The 21,408-nt window shown below is 50.1% G+C and overlaps 10 protein-coding genes across 10 annotated transcripts; 9 read left to right on the top strand and 1 right to left on the bottom strand.

Annotated features, from left to right (window-relative positions):
• Positions 1-70: 70 nt before the first annotated feature.
• Positions 71-946, top strand: MIND_00031900 (uncharacterized protein; the record flags this gene model as incomplete). The annotated part of the gene is made up of 5 exons (XM_037357288.1): positions 71-162; positions 204-258; positions 305-438; positions 485-864; positions 915-946. The coding sequence occupies 5 exons, from the start codon at positions 71-73 to the stop codon at positions 944-946; spliced, it is 693 nt and encodes a 230-aa protein (XP_037225198.1).
• Positions 947-988: 42 nt separating this feature from the next.
• MIND_00031800 (uncharacterized protein) lies at positions 989-2,139 on the top strand (the record flags this gene model as incomplete). The annotated part of the gene is made up of 3 exons (XM_037357287.1): positions 989-1,723; positions 1,770-1,862; positions 1,909-2,139. Exons 1-3 carry the CDS (start codon positions 1,004-1,006, stop codon positions 2,137-2,139), a joined length of 1,044 nt encoding a protein of 347 aa, XP_037225197.1. The 5' UTR covers positions 989-1,003.
• A 2,392-nt stretch (positions 2,140-4,531) lies between these two features.
• On the top strand, positions 4,532-5,578 carry MIND_00031700 (AB hydrolase-1 domain-containing protein; the record flags this gene model as incomplete). The annotated part of the gene is made up of 2 exons (XM_037357286.1): positions 4,532-4,750; positions 4,973-5,578. The coding sequence occupies 2 exons, from the start codon at positions 4,532-4,534 to the stop codon at positions 5,576-5,578; spliced, it is 825 nt and encodes a 274-aa protein (XP_037225196.1).
• Positions 5,579-5,599: 21 nt separating this feature from the next.
• On the bottom strand, positions 5,600-6,892 carry MIND_00031600 (uncharacterized protein; the record flags this gene model as incomplete). The annotated part of the gene is made up of 4 exons (XM_037357285.1): positions 5,600-6,058; positions 6,107-6,366; positions 6,415-6,634; positions 6,686-6,892. 4 exons carry the CDS (start codon positions 6,890-6,892, stop codon positions 5,600-5,602), a joined length of 1,146 nt encoding a protein of 381 aa, XP_037225195.1.
• Positions 6,893-6,928: 36 nt separating this feature from the next.
• MIND_00031500 (uncharacterized protein) lies at positions 6,929-7,460 on the top strand (the record flags this gene model as incomplete). Its single annotated transcript, XM_037357284.1, has 2 exons — positions 6,929-7,300; positions 7,347-7,460. 2 exons carry the CDS (start codon positions 6,929-6,931, stop codon positions 7,458-7,460), a joined length of 486 nt encoding a protein of 161 aa, XP_037225194.1.
• A 253-nt stretch (positions 7,461-7,713) lies between these two features.
• MIND_00031400 (DUF221-domain-containing protein) lies at positions 7,714-11,622 on the top strand (the record flags this gene model as incomplete). The annotated part of the gene is made up of 17 exons (XM_037357283.1): positions 7,714-7,815; positions 7,865-7,927; positions 7,982-8,393; positions 8,449-8,752; positions 8,800-9,121; positions 9,170-9,422; positions 9,472-9,543; positions 9,590-9,619; positions 9,669-9,702; positions 9,751-9,822; positions 9,869-9,940; positions 9,988-9,997; positions 10,043-10,147; positions 10,199-10,237; positions 10,286-10,355; positions 10,402-10,787; positions 10,834-11,622. 17 exons carry the CDS (start codon positions 7,714-7,716, stop codon positions 11,620-11,622), a joined length of 3,135 nt encoding a protein of 1,044 aa, XP_037225193.1.
• A 177-nt stretch (positions 11,623-11,799) lies between these two features.
• MIND_00031300 (AAA domain-containing protein) lies at positions 11,800-13,356 on the top strand (the record flags this gene model as incomplete). Its single annotated transcript, XM_037357282.1, has 8 exons — positions 11,800-11,905; positions 11,957-11,979; positions 12,022-12,045; positions 12,095-12,206; positions 12,253-12,730; positions 12,782-12,938; positions 12,987-13,166; positions 13,216-13,356. Exons 1-8 carry the CDS (start codon positions 11,872-11,874, stop codon positions 13,354-13,356), a joined length of 1,149 nt encoding a protein of 382 aa, XP_037225192.1. The 5' UTR covers positions 11,800-11,871.
• A 1,354-nt stretch (positions 13,357-14,710) lies between these two features.
• Positions 14,711-15,382, top strand: MIND_00031200 (BTB domain-containing protein; the record flags this gene model as incomplete). Its single annotated transcript, XM_037357281.1, has 2 exons — positions 14,711-15,009; positions 15,064-15,382. The coding sequence occupies 2 exons, from the start codon at positions 14,711-14,713 to the stop codon at positions 15,380-15,382; spliced, it is 618 nt and encodes a 205-aa protein (XP_037225191.1).
• A 2,303-nt stretch (positions 15,383-17,685) lies between these two features.
• MIND_00031100 (BTB domain-containing protein) lies at positions 17,686-18,794 on the top strand (the record flags this gene model as incomplete). The annotated part of the gene is made up of 3 exons (XM_037357280.1): positions 17,686-17,990; positions 18,042-18,330; positions 18,378-18,794. The coding sequence occupies 3 exons, from the start codon at positions 17,686-17,688 to the stop codon at positions 18,792-18,794; spliced, it is 1,011 nt and encodes a 336-aa protein (XP_037225190.1).
• Positions 18,795-20,226: 1,432 nt separating this feature from the next.
• On the top strand, positions 20,227-21,342 carry MIND_00031000 (BTB domain-containing protein; the record flags this gene model as incomplete). The annotated part of the gene is made up of 3 exons (XM_037357279.1): positions 20,227-20,522; positions 20,578-20,884; positions 20,935-21,342. The coding sequence occupies 3 exons, from the start codon at positions 20,227-20,229 to the stop codon at positions 21,340-21,342; spliced, it is 1,011 nt and encodes a 336-aa protein (XP_037225189.1).
• Positions 21,343-21,408: the final 66 nt, after the last annotated feature.

Raw genomic sequence — 21,408 nt, 5'->3', positions numbered from 1 at the left:
CCGATTTTAGTCCACCAATACTTCTTAAGGCCACGAGGAGATCTCGTGAGGGTCTGAGGACCAGTTTACCATGAGCCATCTAGCTACACCTCGTCCACGACAGACAACAGAAACGGCGACGAAAAACGTCATTGAAGAAATCAAGCTCTCCCTTTCTGCAGTGTAGGCCTAACAGCTGTAGAGATAATTGCTGACGCTTGTAGTGGAACGACTTTCGAGACCTTGAATGAAAAGTCGGCAGGATTGGCCGCATGTGTGGTGTGTGCCAAATAGTCGAATGTGTTGGCAAGCTCATGCTTCATAGCCTGACGTGCTACCGGAGATTCAGTCGTTGCGGAAGCAGATCAGGGAAGAACACAAGAAATCGCAGCAGGAAATCCAGCAATTCAAACGGGAGGCACGGGACGAGGTCAAAGAGAGGATTGCAGCCAACCTGAAGTGTGTGTACCCCTCCGAGCAAGCACCGCGGTTGACACAAGGACAGGGAGGACCTGCTTGAGTTTATTCGAAAAGAGATTACAACTCAAGTCGAATCGGAGGTTAACGTTCAGCTTCAGCAGCTCTTCCCCATCAGCCTGAAGCAGCAGTCTGTGAACAACAAGGCGCAACTGCGGGAAGCAAAGACATCGCTCAGTAATAGTGCAGCGCGCAAAAAGAACGCACAGCTTAGAATTAACGACCTCGACGAGCCAATGATGCCAGTTTTGAAAGCCGATGGAACGCGGTCCACCTTATTTCCAGCTGATTTGAGGGCTTTGTTGGATTATGGGGTTGAGGATGTGCGTGGCTTGGTGAGAGACCTTGGCCTGAGCGAAGATGCGCAAAACAAGCTGGTGAACATTAATACGTTCCTTGGGCATGTCGGTAAGTGCCTCGATTGTCAATGCCCGAGATGGCCGTAACGGGAGACGCAGGGGTCATGTTTGAGCTGGTTGTGTGTAGATAGCCCGAGTAAGAGATGGTGGTGGAGTTGAACAAAGAATGAATGTCTCTCCGAACCACAATGGGCGAAGCGCTGATCCCGCCCTCACCCTCTTCCACGCATGACTTGCCAGTTGAAGTTCGTGTTATCACTGCCTACCGCAAGCTATGCCATACCGAGCTCCTCCTTTTCCTCGAGGCGCGCAACTTGTCCACCCTAGGGTCAGATGAAGACTTGGCTTCGCGTTTAACTCACCACGATCTCGTTACATATCACTTCCGGCGCAGTCCCATCGCCACAAATCCCATCCCCAACCACCAGTCCTCCAAGCTCCGGCATGTTGGGCCAGATTTACCGGTGGAAATACTAGCAGACATTATGGACCACGTTGGAGACTGGGAACTTGCTCGTGCCGTTGGTGTACCGACTTCATTACCTCGTCCCTCTGCCTGGGCAGCAGCCTCCCCGACAGACGAAGCCATGCTCACCGGCCATCTCCCCTCAATTCATGCTGTCGTCCCAATAAAACACCCATCCACCCTTGGCACTGATTTGGCCATCCGTTTTGGCTACATCAACGTCCTGGAGTACCTTCTTCTCGAATCCGCTCGGCAGTCCGATAGCTCGATATTCAAAACCCTGTTCAAGAACGACGTCATTCCCGTAAAAGCGTCGCTCCACGGCCGGCTCGAGGTCCTTTCGTGGTGGAAAAACAACATCGAGCAGCATCCCGACCTTATTGCGGCACCCAGTCCGGCCTCAATCTCTCAGGCATTGCACAACGCATCATGTCATGGAAAAGTCACTCTCCCTCTCGACAGCACGACCATTCTCAACCCCGTTGTAGGTACAAGTCCTCGATTGGTGGCTGAACAGCGGGCTCCAGCTCATATTTGACACCGAAACGCTAATCGGCCCAACAAGACACAACAGGCCCGAGGTAGTGCTGCGTCTTCTTGCTCTCCATCGTTGCCTCACTCGATTAGGTCCTCGAATGGTGGAACAAATCCCGTCTTTCGCTGCAATACCGGCTTTGCGACATCGAAGAAGGTGGTTCTTACTTCTCCTCAGTTCAACTTGCACTGATTGTCCGACAAGCCCTCGAGGATGCGATAGGCGGAGGAGACGCTGCACGGAAGTGGTGGCGAGGAAAAGGCGTCAATTTCAACGCCAGCATCAACGACAATGACTGGATGAAGCTACAAAATCTCAATTGAAGAGTATATACCCCGCTTTTTTTGCATTCAATTCCTTTGCATTATCTGCCCTTGATCACCACCACCACCACTTATCAAGCCGATGTCTCTGCTTAGACTTCGTCCGGGACCGTATCGACAGCCTAGTGCGGAGCCGCTTCTCCTCATAGGTAAACCCCGGCTCTTCTCCTTTCCCAATACCTTTCTTTCCTTTTCTAACTTGTCTTTCTGTGCAGGGCTGGAGAATATGTATCTGTTCGGTTGTCAGAAACCGAGTTAAAAACTAAACCGATTTCTATAACCCGATGAAAGGCGTTTTGAAAATATCTCACGTCCACATTTGTGGGATGAGAATAAGTGATGGCAATCCGTGACTTGCGTTGGGACTGGTGGACTGGTTGCCCTTGTCTTCAACAGTTCTTTCGACCATGAACAACAGCGACTTGTGCCCCAAATAACCATCATGGTGGTAACGACAGTCTGGCTTATGTCCGACCCCAGGCCTTGTCCTCTCACAACAACACTAGTAACCTTGTCTCAAGCTTCAAATGGTATAAATCTGCTACTTTCCTTGACCGTAGAGCAACCCACTCTTCAAGCCTAGCCTACATCTTTTTGGCTGAACACCGCCTTTCATTCTCCTCTTGAAATGTATATATACTCTTTGGGTACGGGTTCCATTCCTATTGAAAACGGGTCTGATTTGCTGGAAGTTATTGCACTCGTAGCTGCGTATGCGGCCGTATTGCCTCTCGCTGAGGCGGCACCTGTGCCTAAAGCGACACTGCAAGACAGCATGCGTCCTTCATCCATGCGCAGAACAACGGCTCGCTGGAACGTCGCCAACGCCATTAACGATACGTCTCGAGACATCGTTGAGGAGTTTTCCCACGACACAATACTCGAGTCTATGCCAACACGAGAGACTGCTGCTCCGCCTCGGGGTTGCAAGATCTATAACTGCTTCTAGCCTTCCAATCTTTTTCGGATTCGGAGTTTGGCTCTCAATTTACTACTTAAGCTTGATGCCTGTATACCTAGTCGCATATTCAACCCCCCTTTGACCTTCATTTCTATAACGGCAGCACCATTGGAAAATACTGCTCCTCACAAAGTATACAGAAGGCTACTAGCCAAGTTAAATCAACGTGCAAGAGGGTGATCATGTTCATTTTCGAGTACAAGAAAGAGACAGAGCCATTATTCTGAGTTGGCAAGGAGTTCCGACCACGGCGGCAGCCCAAAGAAACTTGGGAGGTCATCCCAAAGCTTCTGGCGGCCTTGTGCTAGCTTCTTGGGTGCGTTGGTGATGCAAGCAAAGCAGCTCGACAAGGACACGAAGTCCGCAGCCTCAGGCGACATTGAGTATGCAAAATTGTCCTCCCGAGTAACGACCGCTCGCCATATTTTCTCTCTCCTCTGAGGACAGTCGCCAGAGCAGCTCTTGTAGTCGTAGAACAAAAAGCCGAATGTTTTATCACGGTCCCATTGTGCTCGGATGAGCTTGTCGCGACCCTTGATGACGGTGTGGAGATCAGAGGCGGGCAGACTGCCACCGCGGAATTCAGCTTGCGTTGCTGCGAAAATCTCATCCTGATGGCTAGTGATGACACCCATGGATGTAAATTTAAGGGGAACACATACCAAAGAGCATTGTACGATGATACGAAACAAAGCACAAGGTAGCAGCGAGAATGTTGAGGTCTCCCGAGCGAGGGATACGATGTCGAAGTACATCGACAACGGATATTGGTCAGCACCCACACCATCCCTTGGCTGCGCCTGGCTCATCAAAAAATAGCTTTTCGTAGCCTTGGAGAGTGATTGGACAAAACGCAATGAGTCGTTCCGTCACCAGCCTTTGGACTTCGCGGAATTCGTACTTGCAAGAAAGGCGCAATAGTGCAGAGAGTGTGTTAAACGGATACGAGGGCTCCTCCGCTAGGACGCTGCGAGAAGATCACCACACACATTTCTAGCTGCGAGTTTGAAAGACCAACACGCGGTAAAGCAACTTTAAGAGTTCTTCGACATCTTCAGGCATATCGTGCATCTCGACAATATAGCAGCCTTCGATTTTAGCGTCGTCGACAGGTTGCGGAAGGCACTGTAGGTCGCGAAAAAAGTGGGAGTGTTGAGAAAGGATGCTCCAATGAACACGAAATTGCTTGTTTTTGGCCTGTAGCATGACACTCCCATCAGAGTACCAGATGTGGGAGCGTACGATTGGCGCACTCTGGCATGAATCAGAGTTCGTGTCCGTGCATAAGCGTTTGGAGAAAGGTACCTCGTCCGACATGGGCGCGGAATAAAGACGGGAACAGTCACGTGCCAGGACCAGTTTTCCTCAGGCTCGCGAGGACTTGTTATCCGGATTTCTCATGGCGATAGTGTTCTCTTCAAGACGTCGACCATGTCTGGAGACACCAAATACTTTTCAGGATCCAACTTGGTAGCCGCTCCGCCTGAAGCAGGTGGCTTACTGACTCTGGCTTATCGCACGTTTGGCGATTCGGAGAATCCCGCAGTTCTGATGCCCTCCTGTTATGGTGGCACACTTGACGACACTCTGCCATTCTTGTATACTTCCAAAGACGGCACCGAAGCCGTTCTGCAAGGGAACTTCGTGATCGTGTGTGGTTTGCTGGGAGGAGGGGAATCATCTTCTCCTTCAAATTCAGGAGGTCTAGATTTTCCGCCGGTAACATACGAGGATAACATTCGTCTCCAACATGCGCTCTGCGTTGCTTTGGGTATCGAAAAACTCCACGCATACATAGGGTTCAGCATGGGTGGCCAACAGGCGCGGTCGCATTTGATAGGTTGAATCCCGCCAGTCTGACTAGATTGACAGGCATACCATATGGCTGCTATTTTCCCAGATTTTGTCCAGCATGTCGTGGTTCTTGCCGGCTCGGCACGGACGAGCTGGCACAACTGGTCTTTCCTTGAAGGCCCAAAAGCAGCACTGTTGAACAGCATAGACTTCAACGGAGGACTTTACACGAAGCCAGCGATGCGCGGAACTGCCGCTTTTGGGCGAGTATACTCCACCTGGGCGCTGTCGCAGGAGTGGTTCAGGCAGCACAGTTGGGAGAAGTTGGGATATAATTCGCTCGAGGAGTACCTCCACAAAGAATGGGAGTTCAAAGAAGACGCCAACAATTTGCTCTGTATGCTGGCTACGTGGCAGAAGGGCGACATCTCGCAATTTGGACCGGAAGAAGAAAGAGGCAATCTTGTCAATGCACTTGGGCGAATTAAAGCAAAAGTACTCGTTATGCCTGCTCGGACAGACATGTATTTTCCGCCTGAGGACAGCCAGTTCGAGGTTCAGCATCTCAACAATGGGCGACTTAGAGTCATCGAAAGTATATGGGGCCATTTGGCAGGTGGGGGAGGTGGAACGAAGGAGGACGAAGAGTTTATCAAGAAGGAAGTAGCTGAATTTTTGTCGTAGCATGGTATGGAACATGGGTCGCTAGAACCAGTCACCTAGCATGCCTCGTAAACGCTTCCCGACCCCTGCTTGCCGTTCTTCGACCTCTATTGAAGGTACAGACTGCACCGGGTGTATGACGTCAGCTTCAGGTTTCCTCCGCTTTTGAGATTTCTTTTTGGGCGACGACACGACCGGCTTCGAAGGCGGCTTCGAAACTACCTTTGCGCGCGGCGCCTGTTCTGGACTGGGTAGGGATACGGCGTGTATTAATTTGCTCGCATCTCGAGCCAATTTCTTGTTCGCTGTAGATCCTTTGTTGTGATTGAGAGCCGGCTTGACGGGTTCATTCGTCGAGGGTGTTGAAAGAGTCGTCGTTTCGGCGGAAAGTGTCGATGGAGGCGAAGATGGAGATGTGGAATCCATTATAGGAGCTGCTGACAGCCATGGGAGACTGCTTGGAGTTTGTGAAGGGGTTACAGCCGGATGGTTTTGATCAGCCTTGCACTAAAGTTAGTGACAAGAAATACAAGTGGAATCTGAACATACCGTTGATTCGTCCTGAGGGGGCGGTTGTAACCCGGCGTCTTTGGTAGTCTGCCATTGGCGCAGTTGATAACGCATGTTAGGACGGTCTATTGTTGAATCGTCGAGCGCAGCTTGCGTTGGCGTAATATCGCTGTCACTTGCACTTGATTCCAATGGCGCAAAGCCACCCCATCTCACAAAGTTGGACTGAAGCTCAACAGCAATTTTTGGGCGGAGCGTATATGCTGGGGGATTCGTCTTTAGCGTTTGGAAAACGCGTCCTGAGATTTTTTTCAATGAACTATTAAGCAGGAATAAAAAGGACCAACGAGAATGTGAAACAGAGAACGAGATAGTCCGCGAGTCGTCGCTGGTTTGCGACTCTGGATTGAGATCGGAGAGGCTCGGTCCGCCAGAAGAGAGGGCCGGAGTGGGAGGTAAATTCACTGTGAGCAATACTTGCTCGTCTTTTGGGACCTGCTCGTAGGTTTTGATATCCGAGAAGGCCAACGAGGCTGTTGTGTTGTACTCCGAAGACGGCGAGGTATCCTAGATAAAGGCTTGAGTCCCCGGATGAGAGCCCGTGGAGAAAACACACACTTTAGAGAAGCGGAATTCCGCTACACGTCCAAATCGTCGTTCCACGGCATTAACGACAGCAAGAGCGTCCGCTGGAGACGTCACTGGATCTTTGAACTGCAAGGAGAGAACTCTTTCCCCGAGTAGATGGTCCTCCCGGAGTGCCGAGGTGGAATACCGGGAAACATAGCGAAGACCTGCGCGTCGAGAAGTGTGAAAACAGAGCATCTCGAAGGGTCACGTGTGACTTGACTTTCTCTCTATATGCCTGCTTTCGACCGATATCGTGCAGCCCTGGGCTCCATTGCGGCACGTACTGGTGCTCCTGTGTCCTCATTGGTTATCTCTTTCGGAATACTCCACGAAATCACTGCTATTGTCCCTCTGGTTGGCCTTTTCTACGCAGGTCGATCACTTGGAGTTGGTGAACGGATCGTTGGTTCATTGCCTGAGAAATCAGACAACTGGGTCGTTGAGAAATGCAGGACATGGGTAGACGACGGAAGGGAATGGGCAGCCCGTGTGGGGAAACGATATGGCGCGTTTGGCTTGCAGAAGGGTGAACAGTTACCCGCTCTCCCTGATCACCTTGCTGGAGACGTTGCCAATGCTGTAGCAGCCTATGCAGCCACCAAAGTACATCGTTCATCGTATAGTTCTACAGCAATTCATTTCACGTCAGGCCCTTCTTCCAGTTCGTATCGCAGCAGCCCTTTATCTTTCTCCGGCATTTTCTCGCGTATTTGTCGACCCAATGCGTAGAGGCTTGGGGAGCCTTTTACGTCGAGGACCATAGAGCGCCCGTGTGTGTAGCTATGTTGGTCGTCGTTCAATGTACAGTAAACAAGGACTGCGGTCTTGGCAAGGCCAAAACACAGAAACGGCGACAATGGCCGTTTGATGACATCACTTCTGGAGTGCATCCGTCCTTTCACGACCCAACCCCGACATCTTCTCCTCCATCCTATTGCTCGTTTCTTCCGCCCATAGACTTATCCTCGTCGCCTCAGTCGTAGTAGGGGACCCCACACCTTCCTTCTCCATCCACGATGTCGGCTCTAAACGATGCCACAAATCTCATCAAGGACAACACGAGGGCTCTCCCGCCTCAGGCAGTCTTCTCCCAAATGCTGCTCATGGGAGCAGTCTCAGTGCGTCCACCGTCATTTTTTTCGGCTTAGACTTGAACTTTTTTCTCAGCTTGTTACTATTCTCACTTTCAATATCTTACGGCCAAAGAACAAGATTATATACGAGCCCAAGGTATGGGAACGCCTTTACTGTGTCCCATCAAGCTCATATACTTATGCGCTCTAGGTCAAGTATCATGTCGGCGACTCCAAACGACCGCCTCGAATAGACGACTCTATCCTCGGCTGGCTCCCGCCATTAATACACACCAAGGAGCCCGAACTCGTTGAGAAGATTGGCCTTGACGCGGCAGCCTTCCTTCGTTTTGGCCGGCTCATGCGGTGGCTGTTCACCGCTGTTGCTGGTGTTTCCTGCGCCATCTTACTTCCCATCAACGTTGTCTACAACGTACAGAACAAAGTTAAGAACAGGGATATTTTCAGCATCCTCACCATCCGTGATGTGTCCGGAAATGTCCTTTTTGTTCACGTCGGTGTCTCCTACCTGATAACCTTCCTCGTCATGTTTTTCGTCTACATTCATTGGCGGCAAATGGTCGTTCTTCGACGGGCATGGTTCCGCTCCCCAGAGTACCTTGGTGAGTCATTGATTCCCCCCCTGCTCCATGCCGAGATTTAACTCTCCCTCTTCAGGTGCTTTCTTTGCTCGCACTCTTGCCGTGCGCCATGTACCCAAGTCTTATCAGAGTGACGATGGCCTCAAGCAAATCTTCGATTCTGTCCGAGTGCCATATCCTACGACTAGCGTCCACATTGGACGCAAGGTCGGAAAGCTTCCCGAACTTATCGAATACCACAACCAAACTGTCCGCGAACTTGAAACCTACCTTGTCAAATATCTCAAGGGCGGAGTTGTCGGGCGCAAGCGGCCCAAAGTGCGCATTGGCGGCAGTTGTGGATGCGGCGGTCAGAAGAAGGACGCGATCGAATACTATACGTGAGTGGCTCCAGATAGCGCCGAGCAGGTTACTCAGAAGAAATTAGTGAGAAACTGAAGCGAACCGAAGGTGCCATCGAGGACTACAGACAACATTTCCATGAACACAAGCCGGAAAACTATGGCTTCGCCAGCATGGCTGCCGTGCCTTACGCTCATGTTGTCGCAAAGATTCTCGTCAACAAGCATCCCAAAGGCACAGAGATCGACCTTGCACCAAATCCCAAAGACATCATCTGGGAAAACATGAGCAAATCGGACGCTGAGATTGCTAGCAAAAAAATGATGGGTTTCTTTTGGCTTGCGCTCGTTTGTTTCTTCAACACCGTCCCACTATTCGTCATCTCGATTCTGGCTAATCTTGCTTCGGTAAACTCATTTCCTTTATATGTATAAGCCCCTCTGACAGTACCGAAGCTGACAACCTTCGTCCCATTCCTGGAGACATGGAACGAGAAGTCTAATACCACTTTCAACATCGTATCTGGTATACTCCCTCCAGCAGTCTCTGGCGTTTTCGGTTTCTTCCTTCCTATCATCATGCGAAGCCTTTCGAAGTACATGGGTGCTCTGACCAATTCTCGACTTGATCGTGCTGTTATCGCTCGCTATTTCACCTTCATGGTGATTAGTCAGCTTATCATATTCACGTTGCTCGGCGTTATCTGGCGTAAGTTGCTCTCAAGAATAATTGGAGACGACCCTAAACAGCATTACAGAATCTGTGGAACAGGTTGTCATTGCAATTGGTAAAAAAGCTAGCTTCAAACAAATCCTGGACAATCTTCATAGTATGACTCCTTGGCTCAATGTTTCCACCGCTAATCCTCTTGACAGCACTGCCGGACACTATCAACCGAACCTACAGTATGAACCCCCTTCCGCTCTCAAAACGTATCTCATTAAGAGTCAACAGTCAATCAGAGCAGTTATTGGCTTACGTATTTCCCGTGAGTCTTTACACGACCAACTGCGTTATAGACTGAAGAGAATACCAGTTTGCGAGGTTTCCTTGTGCTCTTTGACCTCGCTCAAATTGTCAATGTGGTGTGGATATATATCAAGACACGGTTTGCCAAGCACCGTTGCCTTGATCATCCTCTTATTCCATTTCAGCATGTTTGGTCGTACACCTCGTGACATTCGCGAATGGACTCAGCCTCCCGAATTCCAATACGCCATCTACTAGTTCGTATTTTTGCGATCTGTTTGGTGCAATGCTGACAATTCCGTAGTACCAATATCGTCAGTTCATTTTTTTATGTCTCCCTCCCTTTCTCATTCGTTCAGCTCTTCATGGGTGCTGTGGGATTGTCCTTTGCTCCTCTCGCTCCTGTCGTAGCCTTGGCCGCAGCGGTCGTCTTATGGATGAGCTCAATTGTCGAAAAATATCAGGTGCTCAAACATCCTTTCCGAGGCTTTATTGATCTGAGCAATTCTGCGTAGCTCATGTTTGTGTATGTCACGAAAGTCGAAACTGGAGGCGTCAGTATATTTCTCGCATTCTAAGTCGGGTTCTCAACGTTTTTGCAGCGGTTGTGGAATGTGGTTATTAACCGACTCCTGTTCATCCCTGTCTTGATGCAACTGCTTATGACCTTGAGTGCGTATTCTTTCTATTGGTTGATAGCATTTAAAACTCCTTCTAGCCATCGGATTACAATATGGCTGGACAACGTTCACCTGGGTCGCGACTTTACCTCCCATCTTGATTATCGCTATATTCAAGGTCTACATCACCCGCACATTCGACAACAAGTTCCGTTACTACATCCCGACACCCGATGAACTGGCAGCTGCCAAGATTCATTCAGAGCGTGCTGATGCTCGCGCCAATAAGCTCGAAAAGCGTTTCGGTCACCCTGCCCTACATGCCGACCTCTTCACTCCAATGTTACACGCCAACATGATGGGATTGTTGAGTCAAGTCTATCAAGGCAAGATTGCTCGGGACCACGCCAAGCTGGACGAGTACGGCGGGCAGAAAATGGAGGCTCAAGTTGTCCAGGGAATCAAGATTGCTGCTATCGACCATGTAAGACACCCTGCTGGTTTCCCAATGATTTGCTAACTTTAAGTAGCGCGATCTCGAGTTCGATCCAAATCTATACCGTCGCAACTGGGCAGACGTCGACAACTGGGACACACAAAGCATTTCTTCGACAACGATTTACGGGGACAGCTCGAATGGCCACAGTAAAGCATACCTTGCGGGTTACGACAACTACCTGGCAAGCGGGCCGATGCCTAACAGTCCAGGAATCGAACTGGCGCGTCTCGATTCCATGAATGAGCCCCTGTTAAATAGAGGCGGTTATTTCAACGCATCGCAAGCATCAATATCGTCGCCTCCTTCGCTCTACCAGGAGCAGATGACTCGAGAAGCGCCCATACATCGACCGCAGAGTGGTTACAACGACTATAACCAGCAATACCCGCCTCAACAATACCCGCCTAACGCTCCTTACCATGGTCAGGATCCATCACAGTATTCGATGCGGCCGGGGACGCCAACTCAGCAACACCAACAACAACGAAGTATGTCTCCTGGCCCAAATAGAATGATGGCACCGGATCCACGAAGCATGTCGCCTGGCCCCCAACGGGGCATGTCGCCTGGTCCCCAGAGAATGATGGGAACTCCAAACCCACAACAGCAGATGCAAATGCAGCAACAACGCTCCATGTCTCCTGGCCCACAGCGAATGATGGGCACCCCCAACCCACAAATGCAACAACAACACCAACAACAACGTTCTATGTCTCCTGGCCCACAGAGGATGATGACTCCAAATCCAAATCAGTACCCACAACGGTCCTACACACCGGGGGCAGATAACATGGCCGGCCGAGGCGCACATAAAGGCTGAACTCGTCGATCTATACGCGCATTTTTCGTTGGTGAAATTATCGTCGGACTTGTTCAACTGTATACCTATACATATTGTAGTACTTATAAGCATTCAGCCAACGCATGCAGTAATTCGCGTGAACTGTTTCCCGTTTGATCTCCAGCAAGTCACATTTGGTGACCGGCACCAAAATCTTCATCCTTGCCGCCATCTTCGCAAACCGGGCTCATCGAGTCGCGCGACAAGCGGGGAAAGAGAGCTGAAACGATGTCATATAACACAAAGCGTGTCGCGGTCGAAGGTTTGTGTTGGGAAAGATCTTTCCTCGAGCCGAATTTCTAATAACCCGCAGTTGCTCTGTTCCTTGCTGGCCAAGTGCGCATATCCGGCTGTTCTAAGTACACTAATCAGAAATAGGCAGCCCTCTACTATACCCTCAAAGTACGTCGTGACCCACTACCCACAAGTTGACACACTCAAGTTGTTGAAGTGGGCGCTTGACGAGTTCTTGCCGGAACGGAAGCAGCAGGAGGTCAAGGCGAAACAGCTCGAGGCACTGAAGCGGCTGGGTCACGCCGAGCTGGAGTTGGACGAGCATGAGCGTATGTCCCGCATAGCTTTTCTTTTCCGCTCACTCGACCTACTCAGGAACCGTCGCCAATGAGGTAATCCACCCAGACGACATTAGCGTCAAGTTTTCCGGTGTGTGGTATTGTTACCTTATTCATCTGGTCGCTCATCGAGCAGATATCGGTGGACTTGACGCGATTGTCGCCTCTTTGCGCGAGTCAATCATCTACCCACTTGTCTACCCCAACCTCTTCTCATCATCATCTCTCCTCGGCTCTCCGAAAGGTGTTCTCCTTTTTGGACCGCCAGGATGTGGGAAAACCATGCTCGCAAAAGCTCTCGCCAAAGAAAGCGGGGCCACTTTCATCAACATCTCAGCCAGTGTGCTCACAAACAAGTGGTTCGGAGAATCCAACAAGCTAGTTGCCGGTCTCTTCAAGCTCGCACGCAAAACTCAGCCATGCATCATCTTCATTGACGAGATAGACTCCTTCCTGCGGGAACGGAGTAGTGGTGACCACGAGGTTACGGGCATGATGAAAGCCGAATTCATGACGTGAATATCTATTTTGGTGGTCCTCGCGGGTGGCTAACTCCCTGAAAATAGGCAATGGGACGGTCTTTTATCAAGCACAGACCGTATTCTCGTTCTTGGCGCTACCAACCGCCCCAACGACATCGACGCGGCCATATTACGACGAATGCCCAAACGATATGCAGTATCGCTACCCAATCAAGAACAACGTCTAAACATCCTGAATCTCGTACGCATAATTCTCCATTTGCATGATCCGTCTCATTAGACTGCGTAGATTCTACAAGAAACGCCTCTCGCACCAGACTTCTCGATGACGGCACTAGCGGAGATGTCGCAAGGGTTGTCTGGGTCTGATTTGAAGGAGATGTGTCGGAATGCAGCGATGGTTCCCGTTCGTGAATTCGTCCGGAATGCAAAGGGCGAAAAGGGAATGCTGGAGGTCAGTCAACTGGAGGTGAGTGTGGTTTTCGGCCTGACTTTGGTTTGTTGACAACTTTGTCCAGGGCTTCCATCTTCGACCCCTCACCCTCGACGACTTCTATGTACATAACCAGAGCGACGCTACCAGCCCATTGCCCCCTGTACTGCCGATACCGCCACCGAATGTGAACGGGGATCGGGCACGGCTAGACGAGATGGATTAGACTGATAGATGTGTGCGTACTTGCTACCTCCGGAATGTGTTGACTCACAGGTGGATAGACATTGTAATACCCTACTCACATTAAAATTTATAGAGAGTTATAATAATTCTTATCGGGTCCGCAAACCAGCATCAACTTGCTATGAATAACTAAGTGAAGATTATCCGCTCAGCCTTTCATTTCTCAACCATAGCCTCAATCACTTTGAGAATCGCAGACTCAAGTTGGTGGCCTTGTCGAAACGTTCTGCATTATATGGCTGGCGACAGACTGGAATTCGAACTTGTTCATCTCCGACTCTGGAAACATAACAAAAAATACAACACAAGATATAGACCATAGCTAAGTCTGCATTTCTTCCGCTTGGAAAACTGTCAGTTTCGGCAAATGAAGCACGATTTTGGGCAATTTCGTGTGCTCTTCAGCTTCCGGCATTGCTGAAAGGGTTTCTTCGACTCTAAATACTCTGCGCTGGATGAGCTGGGAGGCGGATAGGCGTGCGTGCGGGCATCACGCCAGGGAACGAAGAGTAGGCTCGAGCCATGGGTGGTATATAGGCAGCGACTGGTACAAGTCGTGACGACGACGCTCCAGTGATAGGACGGGGAATAGCACTGATTTGGTTGTCCTGTTCTGTTCTGGACGAGACTGGCGCCGGCACGATCCGAGGAATGTGCCTCCATCCGACTCTGGGGAGCTCGCCAATTGGGGCAGAACGCAGGACTCCAGTGGCGCTTGCGAAGAACGACATGTTTGGCTTATGGGGGCGATGGTGGTTTCGTTGAGAGATGCGATTGGCAATTTATTTTCTTTTGTGAGGATTTCACCCCCTCGTTACCGATCCTGCTTTATACTCGTCCAGGTCGGAGTCAGGGGCATGTCGCTGTCTCGCGGGACATTGGATGGTCTCCCAATTTGGTTCCGCTCGGTCAAGTCGATCTGTTCTGCAGGTTGTTTATGGCAAACCTCGAGCCTCTCTTTGTGGGCATTAGTCGAAATTCACGCCGCGAGAGAGAGACGAAGAGCATGGTCCTCGCTCCAGTAGGGCTTCGGTATCTTGGCAACAATTCCTATAATCACCAGTCGCCATTTTGCTTTCGCGCCTTGGGTATGCACAAACCCGTTGGAATGGAGCTTTACAGGACTTGCCAAGAATCTGTATTTGAGACTCTGATGATCCACAATTTGCATACTTAAGTATTTGATGAGGAAACTTCTGCTGGCAAGGACTAGTAAAGGTTTCCGGAAGGACTTTTTGCAGGGGAATTTCCTCCAACAAATGTCACAAGTCATGCGTCATGTCACTCTTCAAGTTGAACCAAATCCGCGTTGACGTTGACGAAGACCTAAGTGTATGTCGGTTCCCAGTGCCCCGCCCAATAAACGGCCTCGCGTCGAAGAGGAGAAGTCTTCCGTCGTTACCCGGTCCGATATCTGGCACCCCGATGGTAGTGTCGTTCTCCAAGTAGGACTCACTCAGTTTCGCGTTCATTCAAGCGTTTTGTCAATGCACTCGCCTATATTCAAAGACATGTTCGAAATGTCGAAACCCGATAGCACTGATCCGGGCTCAATGGTCGATGGTTGTCCCGTTGTTCAACTCTACGATGACCCCAAGGATGTTGAGAATGTATTGCGTGCTCTTTACACCCAGTTTGTTGTCAATTTCTCCGGGAAGCTTCCATGCACTGACCAAGTTACTACCAGGACTCTCTTGCTTCGACCACAATTGGAGTTCCCGTTCGTCGCGGCCCTCATAAGACTCGGGCGTAAATATGTCATGGAAGAACTGTGGGAGGCTGGCGTGAACATACTCACGACTGAGTTTCCCGACACGCTGGCTGGCTATAATGCTCGGAGCGTGGTCCAATTCCGCCCCATCCGCATAAAATGGTATCCTGCGTTGCAGATCGACTGCCTCGACCTTGCTAAAGAAACTCGCGTGCTCACCGTTCTGCCCTGCCTCTACTATAACCTATTGGCTCAAATAAAGGTTACCGCTCTCTTGTCGCGCGGACCTCGCTGACACAATTTAAACGAAGGACCAATGGATAAACAAAATGTCAAGACCTGATGGAAGCACTGTGTCGCTCTGTGTGCAAGACCTACACAAGTGCATTCTTGCCACGGAGAAGGTCCTAAACATACAGGTCCGGTCAGGCTATACCCTATCTTGGTTACGCGACGTCCCACCTAATTGCATGAACCTGGTCAATTGTGCGCTGGGACGGCTTGCGGTGCTGTCTGAGCTGGGGGCTTCGGTGTCTCTTTTCCCGCACATGGGCATTCCGACAATGACAATGTTTTGTCGGGCATGTCAGGATGAAATCCATCGTAGAGTGGGGGCAGGCCGAGAGAAAGCTTGGCAAGATCTTCCCAGTATCTTCGGTTTGCCGGCGTGGAACGAGCTCAACAATGAGATATAGATCCAGGTAACATCTCTCCGGCTTTAGTTCGTTGTCATGCTCCAACAGTATGCAGTGCTTGCTACGCTTGTAAATTTCGTTGTGTCTATTCAAGTTACAGTGAAATGACTTTCTCAACACATTCTCAATTTCTCATTCCGCCGGCGGTCGTGATGATTGGCTACTAGTCGCTAGCTGAATTGAACAGGAAGCTGGAAGCTTCATCTACCGGGCTTGATGAGTTTTTGTATCTTATGAACCGTTCGACATGCAACGCATGAGATGTTGAACGATCATGATTACGTTATGCTACATCTTGAACTTGGTCCATCACAAGTCCATCATGTCCTCACCTTCAGTGACCTTCTGAACGCGACTGACGCGGAAGGCAACTAAATCTTGGGGCAAGAAAGAATAAGGCCAATCGGGGGGCAACGAAAAGGGGGAACGGGTATATAGCACCATCTCGAAGGTTGGTTGACTAGATTAAGGTACGGTGGGCGGGCAACTTGAAGGTGGGATTCGCATATTTCCAACCCTATGAAGCATGCCAGCCTGAATTGGACGCAGCATCTCGTCGGTGGTCACCATCAACGACTCAACACCTCGGTCGTACTAAGGTTGTCGTCGGAATTACTAATAACAACTGAACGGTGCGTTGGGCAGTCCTTATTTGAGGACATGGTACTTGTAACTTCTCCATACCAGTCTCTTCGTTTGGCCACATGACACAAGAGCACGGAAACGATCAAGTTCCCCTCCACACAAGTATTTCCTGAAAATCGGACAAACCTATTTGCACCAACAGCCTAACAGCCACACTTCAAACTTCATACCTCAGGCTGTCCTCAAATAGCGGCCCTTCTGTCAAGCGAGCGCATATGACTAACAAACCACGAAACGCATTCCCTATTACTGGCCAGATTGTATCTCAAGACAAACAGTTCCAGTCAACCGTTCTCTCTCGTTTATCAGTCCCTCCTTCATCAATGCGATAATTACTTGCGAGCATCCCTGAAGTCACATTCGTCACGGACGTTCTCCTCGACTACAGTCGACTACCATTTTCGACTTCTGACTTGCTCAAACACTTTGAGCTCAGTAGGCTTGTGGTGGTCGCTTTTACCCCGGCAAGGAAGACGATCACCGACAAGAAGGCAAGACTCTATGTCGCAATCCGATGCCCCGTCCAATAAACGAACGCGAGTTGAAGAAGAAGAAAGGCCTTCTGTCGTGACACGTTCTGAAATTTGGTGCCACGATGGTAGTATTGTCCTCCAGGCAGGACTCACCCAGTTTCGTACACATGCAAGCGTTCTCTCAATGCACTCTCCTATCTTCAAAGATATGTTCGAAGTGTCGAAACCCGATGTTACTGGGCCGATGGTTGAGGGCTGTCCTGTCGTTGAGCTTCATGACTCTCCTCAAGATGTCGAGAATATATTGCGGGCCCTTTATAATCCGTACGCTTTCCGCATCTTGCCCGCTATCCTGTTCACATAAAGCAGGACTTTGCTCCTTCAACCACAGCTTGATCTCTCACTGATCGCGGCGCTTATAAGACTGGGTCGCAAGTATATCATGAACAATGTGCGCGGCAACGTCTTGGCGTATTGCCTCTGCGAACACGGGTCGCTATTCTTTTTCCATACACGAAGGGCGTACTTGGAAAATTCTGCCTAGCATGCCAGGACGACATACTTATGCAATCGGGAAAAAGCAGGGAGAGAGAAGGCGTGGCAGGAGCTTCCCAGCTTTTTCGGCTTGCCAGCCTGGAATGAGCTCAAAAATGAGATGTGAATGGATTTTATCCAAATATACTATCTTCCTGTTTCAGTGTTACACGATTAATGAATCGAGTGTGAAGGGTTTTGAGCTCCCAGTGATGGTGATTATGTCATCATATCTTGCTTGAATTTGTTCCATGGACCATTCGTCTGGAGCTTACGCCCCACCAGCGAAACGAGCTCGAACCGATGACGATGAAACACCCGCTCCGATGACGCGCTCAGATATATGGCATTCGGATGGCAATCTTGTTCTCCAAGTTGGCACTACACAATTTCGCGTCCACTGGGGTGTATTGTCGACTCATTCGTCTGTGTTCAAAGACATGCAGAGTATTCCTCAGCCAGACACCGCAGAACCACTCGTGGAAGGTTGTCCTCTCGTTGAACTCTACGATGACCCCCTCGACGTTGAAAATGTCCTTCGTTTGCTTTATGACCCGTGTGGCCCTCAATTTGAGTCTTTTTTTTTTGCTAATTTGGTCGCTATTAGGACCGTATTTCTTCAGTCGCAACATGAATTCGCATTTGTGGCCGCGTTAATTCGGATGGGTCGCAAATACGATTTCCAAAACCTTTGGAATGCAGGTCTTGGCATTCTGGAGGCCGCCATTCCAACGACGCTGGCTCAATACGATGCTCTCCGCGATGTCAACTACCGAGTGAAAGGCATCGTCAAGTATCCCGCTCTCTTCATCGATATTCTCAGTTTGTTGCGCGAGAACAACATCATGACTCTTCTGCCTTGCGCGTACTACCTTGTCATTTACATATATTCCGTGGTAAGTGCATCACCAACTGGCCACTCAAGCCTCAAAGATTTCCCTAGAAGCAGCTGTTTGACGGTGTAGCGCGGGGAGACGGCACGACCGCTATTCTGGCCCCCGAAATTCTACGTCAATGCATAGTGTCCAAGGAGAAGATCATCGGTACACAGTCGTTGACTGGCTACGCACTTTACTGGACCGTCACGTTGCCAACGAATCAAAGCAGTAATACCTCAGGCTGCGCTAACGTCGCCATCTGCACAAAGAATCGCTTGCTCCAGGTGTCCAGGCACGCAAAGATGCTGGTATTGCTCCCCCCCGCTGCGAATGACGAAAATCCCGGGATGCTACACGGACTCTGCCCATATTGCCGCGACTTAGCAGCTATGTTAATCAAGGTCGGCCGACAAAACGGCTGGGAGAATCTCCCCAATTTCTTCGACCTTGCTCGGTGGGATGAGCTAAAAAATGAGGGGTAAGAAGAATCGGTCGAAAGGCGGCAACCATGCTTGGCCGCCATGGATAGTCTTACCAATAGTCGTGTCCTTTGAGAGCGTTTCCTGTACTCACTTGACCAAAATCAGTTAAGTTTGAACACGTAATCAAACAATTTTGGAAACATCGTTCTCTCACCCACCACCACCTGGCCACCTGACAGGGAAAAACGGGACCAGCGTCTGACTTGTTCCATATACCTACGTCTCATCGAGCGAATCACGGGCCAATCTACAGTATGTCTGAGCTACACCAAGCACTTGATGGGCGATGTTCGCGTGAAGGCGGGATGTATGAGGCTGGGCGGAGAGGATGAGTTTGAAGTAGAGGAGGGAAGCGCACTGGAGGTATGTAAGAAGTCCAAATGGCAGGATAGTAGCACTGACCACACTGAAGCCATTGGACAAATGCTGGGCTCCAGCTCGAAAAACATCTGACACTGTTGCCTAGATCGGCAAGGGACACTTGGGAGGGTGCGATTACGAATACGAAGAAGCTTATCGCGACGGCCCACCAGCAAAAGCCATCATAAGCAATGTGCATATCTTGCCTGCCGAAAGAGAAGGATGACGCCCTCATCAGGCTAGTGCTTGTCCTCCTATGGCTCGGGGTTCTCGTCGTCGAGATTGGTGCGGTCCGGACCGAAACCCTGTGGAGCCGAGCGAAAGCTGCAGCGGAGAAGCGGAGACAAGTCAGGACTCGTTGAAAGTGCGAGGCTCTGGGCTCCTTGCAATCCGTTTCTTTTCTCCATCCAAACCTGTCTCCATCTTGACTCAAGTATAAGACGGGACTTGTGCTTCAACTACGGCTTTGAATCGACTCTCTGCAGCACACATAAGGCTGGAGCCCAAATATACTCGCGTCGGAATACCCCTGCTCGTCTGGTACTCGGCTGGAGGATTACTAGTAGTAGATTCAACATACACTGATTACGACGCGACTACTTGCAGCCTATGGCTATAAAAACCGACTTTCTAACTCTGTTGACCTGTCTTCATTTTCAAGTTCCCCACAAATAATCTACTACTGCAAGTGAATAGATCAAGTATCAAGATTCGATGGAACAAATTCTATCAGACCGCTTGCAAACATATATTATTGTGCTCTGAACATGCCTGGTTGCGTTGGTCGACGGCCGGGCGGGAAAAATCTTGGGAGAACCTCCCGGACATCCTTAGTTTGCCAGCGTGGGCTGAGTTGAAGAAAAAACGAGATATAATGCCGCTCAAAATGCACGACGCGTGAAGTCTCTTATAACCAGACCTCACGTCCCCATTTTGCAAAGCCTGAATCACTGGTTGCACTATCGTGCATGTAAAAGGCTATTAGACGTTAGCGTGTCGATACTTGCCACATTCGCTCAATGTCTTGCAGTGACGTGATTATGTCATTCTCCTTCCTTGAACTTGGTCCACTATGTCTGAAGCTCGCGTCCCATCCGCCAAACGCGCTCGCACCGACGACGCTAGCTCGCCTACCACGATAATACGCTCCGATATCTGGCATTCCGATGGCAGTCTGATTCTTCAAGCTGGAAAAACGCAATTTCGCGTTCACTGGAGTGTATTGTCGAGCCACTCGTCCGTTTTCAAAGATATGCAAATCAACTGCCAGCCCGGCACCCCCGAATCGCTTGTAGAAGGCTGTCCTGTTATTGAGCTCTACGATGACCCACAAAGCGTCAAAACGATTCTTCGTGTGCTCTACAATCCGTGCGTCAACTCGCTCTCGGCGATGCATTAAAAGGTCGCTAACTTTCTCGCCTAGGACTTCTTTTTTGCGGCGAGATGCGCGAAGCAAGGGTTCCTACAAATTTGCATATGTGGCCTCGCTGGTTCGCATGGGACGCAAATACGATTTTGGAAATCTGTGGGACCTGGCTCTCGGGGTGTTGGAGGCTGAAATTCCAATGACGCCGGCTGGATATGACGACTTGCGGGCCGCCTCGAATAAAACGACGTTCATCGAAGACTATCCCGGCGTGTACCTTGATATTCTCTCCTTACTGCGCGAGCAGAATATTTTGTCGCTTCTCCCATCCGCGTACTATCTCGTCGTTGCCAAGTATACTATGGTCAGTATTCCATCAACGATTGGTTGCCAACTCTCAGCTTTGTTTTGCAGCAAGAGTTGCTCGATGGGGTCGCGCGAGGCGATGGTACAACTGCCGTTCTGGCTGCAGCAGAGCTACGCCAATGCATATTGTCAAGATATAAAATCCGCAGCATCCAGTTTGAGCCAAGCTACGCTCTGTCCTGCTTTCGCGAATCGATTCCTCCAGCATACTATAGTGACAAATGTCGTAACAATGACACGCGCTCCAAGTCCTGCGTAGCAGTGCGCTTGCAGCAGATTTCCGCACATTCGACGTTCCCGGCGCTGTTTCCTCCGACTAGTCAACTGAAGGGACTTTGTTCGATTTGCCTTGAAGAGGCAAGTGAGGTGCTGGAGGCTGGCAGACAAAAAGGTTGGGAGGATTTGCCTAGCTTCTTCGACCTTCCACCGTGGAGTGAACTGAAGCGCGATGATTAGAAATGGAACGGGAGGGGTATCCCATTCAGTGGTGGACTGTTCGTGTCAGGATCGGAGACTTGGATA

This window comes from Mycena indigotica (genome assembly GCF_014461135.1).
Source record: "Mycena indigotica strain 171206Taipei chromosome Unknown Mind.scaff0001, whole genome shotgun sequence".
Lineage (NCBI taxonomy): Eukaryota > Fungi > Basidiomycota > Agaricomycetes > Agaricales > Mycenaceae > Mycena > Mycena indigotica.
Note: the sequence above shows the minus strand (reverse complement) of the source record. Positions and strands in the feature narration are given on the sequence as shown.